Consider the following 7,563-nt stretch of genomic DNA (forward strand, 5'->3'; position numbering starts at 1 on the left):
CTTCTCCAGACTGTTTCGTTTCGTGTCTCCTCTCTTCAAATCCGGGTTCGCCGTAGCTAAACCTCACCTGAAAACGGCCGCAACCAATATCGCTACAGACGCTGTGAAAAGAGTGATGGGTAAGCTGACAGAGCCTCGCCAGGAGGGGGTGGGGGGTATGATGGTCCTCTCCCGCAGGAAGAGGAAACGCCCTCCGGGCGAGCGGATTAAAAATAAAAGCGTCGGAGTAAAAAGTAAATCAGTTAAGGCTGGCAGCGGGAAGAGAAGGAAGCCCCAGAGGAGCTCGGACATATTTTAGAAGAAAATAAATAAAAAATGTCTCTCTTACACAAGAAATCTGCCGAATGCACCCTTGCCGAACTGGATCTATTTTCGGCTCCCATGACCCAGCTATCCATAGAGGATAAAAAATATCAAGAATGTCAGCCCCTCTCTGCTTTGAACGACAACTCACCCATTGAATTTTTCATCCCCGGAGACGGGGAAAAGTATCTCGATCTGAACGACACCATGCTCCATCTGAGAGTGAAAATTACGGAAAGGGACGGGAGCAACATCCCACCCGATGCAGGGGTAGCCCTCATCAATTATCCTCTCAACACAATTTTCAGTCAGTGCGACGTTATTCTGGGGGATCGATTGATTTCGCAGTCCAGCGCCACCCATCCTTACAGGGCCATGATCGAGACGCTGCTCAACTTTTCAGAAGACACTCTAAAGAGTCAATTCAGCGCCGGTCTGTTTTACAAAGACACTGCCGGAGACATGGATTCTATAGTTATAAGCAACGGGCCGAACAGAGGGATAAAACAGAGAGCCGTTTTCACGGCCGAGTCGCGAGAAGTGGACCTGCTGGGTCCCCTCCACGCTGATATTTTCTTCTGCGAGAGGCTCCTGCTGAACTCTGTGGATTTGAGAATTAAATTGATACGCAACAGCGATGCCTTCAGTCTGATGGGAACTCGGGATTCGCAGTTTGCTCTGAAAATAACTTCGGCCTCTCTGTTTGTTAAAAAGGTCACGGTCTCGCCGGCCGTCAGGCTGGGGCACGCCGCGGCCCTGATGAAAGGAAACGCCCTCTATCCTCTTTCGCGCGTTTCTGTGAAAACCTACTCCATCCCTGAAAATTCCAGGATCTGCAACCAAGAGAATCTCTTTCTGGGAGCCATGCCCAAATACGTGGTCCTGGGCATGGTTCATCACGACGCCTTCACCGGGAGGAGGGATCTGTCGCCTTTCAACTTTAGACACAACGATGTGGAGTATCTGGCGTTGTGTCAGGACGGCAGGCAGGTGCCCGCCAAAGCTTTCCAGCCACAGTTTGACCGCGGAAATTCGGTCAGGGAGTTTTATCACATGTTTTCCGCCACGGGGAGACACCTCAAAGATTTACCTCTGAGCATCGATCGCCGGGAATTTAATGAAGGGTACGCCCTTTTTGCCTTTAATCTGGAACCCAGCGAGGATGCTGACGCCCTGTCTCCCGTCTCCAACGGGAATTTGAGGCTGGAGATGAGATTCAGAGTTCCTCTACCTCAGACCACAACTCTCATAGTGTACGCCTGCTACGACTCAATTTTGGAGATTGACTCTAAAAGACAGGTGCTGGTGGATTATTACTAAAAAAAAAAAAAATATATACACATGGATAACCTTCAGCTGGAGCACATTCTACATCGCGCCTTGGGAGACGTTTTCTGCGGGGTTTGGGCCTCGGACCAGCTGGCCTTTTTGAGGCGCGACTTTAAACCCCCCGCCTACTTTATAGTAAACACTCACCCCTCGCACTTGAGGGGAGAACACTGGCTGGCTCTGACTCTGGAAAAGGACGGCTCCTCCACTTTTTTTGACTCTTACGGATTCCCTCCCGACTTTGCTCACTATCCCTCGGTCATCTCAGAGTTTCTGGAAGGCCGCTCTGACAAAATACTCTATCACGATCGTCAACTTCAGCACCCTATGTCTGTCGTTTGCGGGCAACATTGCATTTTTTATCTATGTCACAAGGCTCAGGGGTTATCCGTCGGTAAAATACTTTCTCTGTACTATAACGATGTGTTTAAAAATGATGATATGGTGTCTGACTTTCTGAAAGGACGCTGCCCCACTCGCTCTCGCAGAGGTCATCACGGGGCGTGCTCCTTACAAAAGTTTAAAGATGTGTGTATCGAATAAAGAAACGTAAACAAAAAAAAAGTTTGTTGCAGCGTTTTTTATTTCATTTGTAAACAAAAAACATTTGATTTTACATAGAGGTCCAGGTCGGGGAAAGCGTTATTTTGACTCGAGAAGGTTTTCTCCCCCTTCGCGCAGGTGTCTGTCCTCCCTCCTCCTCCTCCTCCACAGATTTAAGACGCGCATACTGGTCGCGAGCTCTACGGTTATGTATTGAGGATGAGGGTATGTTTGTTTCGACCAAAGTAGTTAAAAACGCGTTCCATCCTTTCGGTCGCATTTGGTTTTTACTTTTAAAAGAGAGGGAGAGGTTTTTAAATAGATCAATCATGTGCGAACCCCGCACCGCATCCCCCTTGTAAACAAATTCACCCCTCTTTGTCCATCCTCCTCCACCCTCAGCTAATTTCTGCATAATGTAGCGGGCGTTTTTGCGATCTCGAGGGGGTAAGGATTTTAATACTTCTTCCATCATTTCATCATCCTCCTCTCTGGGCCGCTGCACCTGCTGCTGCACTTGTTGCTGCTGCACCTGCTGATGCACCTGCTGCTGCACCTGCTGCTGCGCCTCCTCTGGCGGGAGGTGGAAAGTCACCCTACTCTCCTCGTCCCGGTCCTGTTTAGAGAGTGTGAGATATCTCCGCAGCAGAGACTCGTATCTTTTGATTTTTTCGTACGAATTTAACCGCGGATCCTCCAGTATGGCTTTCATCTTTTCGTCCAAATCGTCTTTGGCAGTTTCTCTGACGGTAGGCTCGGTGGGTCGGGTCAGTTTTTTCAACTCGTGAGAGGGAACGAGAATCATTTTTTTAAACATCTCAGCGTTTTTGAAATATTCCTCCCAGCAGGTTCCCCAGAATGGGTACGGCTGCGGACAACAGAGGGAAAAGAAACCCGCCCGTTTGTTTCTTTAAAACTTGACGCTTACGGTTTAAACTCGTTTTCTTGTCGGCCAGCAGCCTGATGATCTTTTTCTGGCGTTTCAGTTTTTGGTATTGAGGAGCGGAAAGAGGTATGTTTCCCCTTAAAAGATTTAAAGCTATCTCGCACAGCGCCTGGAGGAAATCCGGGGAGCTGTGAGCGAGAATGTCTTTGCGTTTCTGCGGCGACGCGTGGTACAGAGCTTGCAGTAAGACTGCGTTTCTTTTTATACGCTGAGACATGGCTACTTGGGTTTAGGCAGGTAAATGACGGGGTACTGCCCCGGAAGCAGACCGGCGCGCACTCTGTAGCGTTCTGGGCACGAGGGAGTGAGATCGAGGATTAAATACCCGTGGGGCTCCTCGGTGGCGTCTTTGAAACTGTCTGAGAAAAATGTTTTTTGCGAAGGGAAAATCTGACGGGCCAAAATCTCAATCTGCAGCTTGTCTCTGGGGTTTTTAAACAACACCATATAATTGGAGTTTAAGCTGATGGTGCGGCTGTATTTACCCTGATGGAAAACATTCTGGGTTAGCATCATGACCGAGACGTTTTTATGGTGGCGGTATTGAGTGAAAATTTTAACCACTTCCTGGTGATCCGAGGCCTGAAAGATGACGTCATCCAGCACCACCAGAACGTCTCGGAAATCTTCAAAAGAATCAGGCAGCCCCTCGACAAATTTAATGTTTTTATTGGTCTTTGAAAGCTCCTCGTACATGGGTTGAAAAGAAGTATAAATCCACACAATATTCGCGGGCACAGTATCCATGACGCGTTCACAGTTTTCCAAAACACACTTTACAAAATGAGTTTTCCCACACCCGCTAGGACCCACAACTAGACAGGAAAAAGGTACTTTCAGTCTGTGATCAAAATCAGTTTCCTCCATTTTTTTTTTTAGAAAAAAGAGACGTCTCTTGTCGTAAACCACGCGAAACTTTTTCTGAAATGTTCTGTTTTTGAGCACAAAGCCTCTCTTATCCCTCTGAATCCCGTTCTGAGGGGTCCCGAGCTCCGCCTCTTTCATACCAGAAAGGTAACTTTCCACCAACCCGCTCATACTGTCGAAATTGACACATTCGCAACATTCTCTCGTCTGCGTTATTCCTTTCATTTTTACCACCAGTTTCTTTTTGTTTCTGGTCCGGTAGGCGTAACTCTTTGGACCCGCGGAGACAAATTCCTGGATGGTGTCCCCGTCTAATTCGTCCGTGAGATCCCCTAGATAGTTGCCCAGCTCTAAAGGTTCCTCCCCCTCTTTCACTACGTAGATCAGAGAGTCGGTGTCGGTGTACAGAACGCTGCGCTGCAATTTTTCTAAATACTCGTAGAGTTTTAGACGGGCGTAGGCTGTGGTGAAAGCGGCGATGAAAACGTTATTGGTCGCGCCGGGAGGTATCACGCACCGCTCGTTATAGCTCCACTGAATTAAAGCCACTTCCTGTTTTTTGGTCTTTAAAAAAGAGACGTGTTTAAAGACGTACTGTCCTGAAAAGACGTAGTTAAAAAACTGACTCGGCTTTCTGACCAGAGCGGTCTGAGTCATGTTGGCTCTCTGAGCAAACTTTCCCCAGAAACTGTTGAGACACAATTTCGAAACTTGTCTTTTGGCCGGATTCACCTCTATTTTTGACGGGTCTAAACGTATGCCCTGATGCCTGTGGTACTCTTCCACGTATTTGTTCCTCTCATCCTCGTCGCGAGCTTCCGGAGGATAACCGGAGGCTTCCTGTTTGCCTTTGAGAAAAGTGTTAATATAGCCGGCGAAAATATCGCTGCTGCTACTATCAAAGTGCCAGACCTCTGTGATTTTAGCCACTCTGTAACCTAATTCTAAGGCTTTGTTAAACTCTACGGTGACCCAGACCCCGGTGAGAGCTCTGGCCTCGTCGTCGTGAAGGCACGGACCGCTTTGTTGATTGGTCTCGGCGCAGGTGCGACAGAGGGAGAATATTAATTTACCTCCGGGGGTTTTGTACGGTAGAACGGGGAAATAGACCCCGCGCGGCGGGTAAACGGTGGCTCTGATCAGCCCGAAATAACTGCGAGGGTCTGCAAAATTCTCTCTGATGATTTGAGGGTGATGCAGGGGGTAAGCGCGCTTGGCGTTGACGTAAGGGTACAGGGATGTGACGTCTACGTAATACACATTTTCTCCTGGCGAGGCGCTGTAACGCAGCCTCAAGGCTGAAGTGCGGCCTCCGTAAAGCCCCGAGCGAGGAGACAGAGGTTCCGGGACTTCGTAGCTCCGCATAAAATTTATAACCTCCTCGTTCGATTTTTTCATCTTGTTCCATTCGTGCTCCCACAGAGTGACCGTGCGGACTCTGTAAACGTTTCTCAGCTCCCGGAGCCTCGCCTCGGCAGAGGCGTGCAGGTCCCCGTAAGGAGCGCGGGTCAAAGGGCAGATTTCCTCAGGCCTGTAGCATTTTGGACAGCCGTGATAAAAGCATCCCAGAAATTCCCACACCCACTTTTCCCCGTTAATCAGCGCGTATCCGTCGACAAAGTACGGGCCTATTTTTTTCTCCCCGCCGGTTGTGAGAGCGTGTTGAACGGGAATTTTCTGAGAGTGAGCTACCCACTCCAGCCACTGAATGGACGCGTGCGAATAGGCTTTGAACCTGCGCCCGTAGTTGTCAGGCGAGGGAATGGCCAGACTGTTTTCGGGTAGGAAATTGGTGAGAAACACTTTCATGCAGGCTGAAGCTATAGTGACGCAGCTGAAAGGGTCTACTTTAGTTTCGCCTATAAAACCGTCTCTGAACTTTACGCACGCCTCTCTCAGGATATTAACGTCGTTTCGGCAGTAATACAGGGACTCTTTTTCAAAGTTAAACACTCCCCGGGAGGCCTCGCAGTGCCAACGCAAAAACTCTGCCCGTTCGGGGGGTGACATGCGCTCCACCCCGTAATCTGAAGGAGGAGGGTACGGACCCGAGTATTTTAAACGGTCCCGCGAGCTGAATTTGTGAGGAAAAAATCCCTTGGATTTGTCCTCGAAGCCTAAAGCTTTGGGCATAGCGCTGAGACGCATGGTGAAAAAAGAAAGCGAGTCTATGAATTTGAGAAGGAAATCGGATTCTGTGAAACATATAATTTTACTGCCTTGCATGATGAGAGAGGGCGTCATCCCACCCCCCACCAGGTGACTTAGAATTAAATAGCTGTCAAACCCTTTCGCGTTGTGCGCAACGAACGTGGTCTCTCTATATCTTTTCCTTCTGTATCTTTGGAGAAACTTTTCAACACAGTCTACACCGTAAGCGTGCCACTCTTCTCCTTCTAGAGATTTTGTGCACACTAGGTAAGGGACGTGCGCCCCCTCCCTGTCTGGGAAGGTTTCAAAGTCATAAAAGATTATGGAAGCGTTATCAGAGTTTTCATGTTTCAAAGGTTGGATGTAACACAGGTGTTGATCGTTGTCGGGAGGAAACTCCGCGCGACAGATTTTACATCTGGCGGCTGTGCACCTGTGCTTTCCGCGACGGGAGAGGTGCTTGCAGTCCGGACATTTATACAATTGTTGACAAACGCTGAGGTCTGAACCGGAGTGAATTCTAGGTTGTTTGTGCTTTAAATAACACGCGTGTGTGCGACATGATCTGTTACAATCCGTACAGATTACAGAGTCCAGAAAGTGAGAGGGGCATGCGGGGTCAAAACAGAGGTTGCAGCGGTTTTGACAAAAGTGTTCCTCTCTTTTATAATACCCGCGGTGACATTCCTCGCAAATGTACTGAATTCCTAAAAATGTTTTTAGATTTTTTATTCCGTAATAGTGATGGTGGAATAAGAATAGGTACAGCGGGTGAGGCGTGTTCGGGTAGTCTGTTTCGATTAATGAAAGAGTTCTGTCCTCGGGCGGGCGGTAAAACACGACGATTTTACGTTTTAGTATTTGTTCGAATTTACCTATGTCTGTGAGAGTTACCTGAGTGCGATCGGTCAACCCCGCTAAACGCTGCAGCTCTCTGCCGCGTTCCAGGGCCTGTTTATCTGTGAAATGAGGTTGAGTGAGGTGAATCAGGTTGATGGCAAAACACAGATTATCGTTTTTGTTTTTTACCACGTACAGACAGCGACGCTTTTTGACTAGAATTTCATCATCTAACATTTTGTGAATTTTTTTACGCGGGTCATTACTGCCACCGCCTCTAGGATTTCTAATTACTTGCACAACAATTTCTAGGGGAGAGCCTGCGACGATCGCTCCGTTTGATTGTATCAGCCTGGCTAGCAGGTCCTCAAAAACCGGTACAATGTTTTCAGCGCTTTCGTCATCGACGTTAAAAACAGAGTGATTTCGCGCGTGCTCGCTGATGATCTCCAGTTGAACCCGGTCGTTACGACTAACTTCCGGTCTGACCCTATCCGCTAGATCTACAAAATTATCCCTGACGTCGAGGTAAAATTGAGCGAGGTCGCTCGCTTCATCCGGAGAGGGAATGTTGAATACTCGCC

General features: G+C 48.4%; 1 protein-coding gene across 1 annotated transcript; it reads left to right on the forward strand.

Annotated features, from left to right (window-relative positions):
• The first annotated feature begins 381 nt into the window (after positions 1-381).
• On the forward strand, positions 382-1,623 carry LOC146665832 (uncharacterized protein F54H12.2-like). Its single transcript, XM_085410960.1, has one exon. The coding sequence runs from the start codon at positions 382-384 to the stop codon at positions 1,621-1,623; it is 1,242 nt and encodes a 413-aa protein (XP_085267086.1).
• Positions 1,624-7,563: the final 5,940 nt, after the last annotated feature.

This window comes from Rhamphochromis longiceps, linkage group LG7 (genome assembly GCF_057381845.1).
Source record: "Rhamphochromis longiceps isolate RC_006_pf linkage group LG7, R_longiceps_female_GT1.1, whole genome shotgun sequence".
In the NCBI taxonomy this organism is placed as follows: Eukaryota; Metazoa; Chordata; class Actinopteri; order Cichliformes; family Cichlidae; genus Rhamphochromis; species Rhamphochromis longiceps.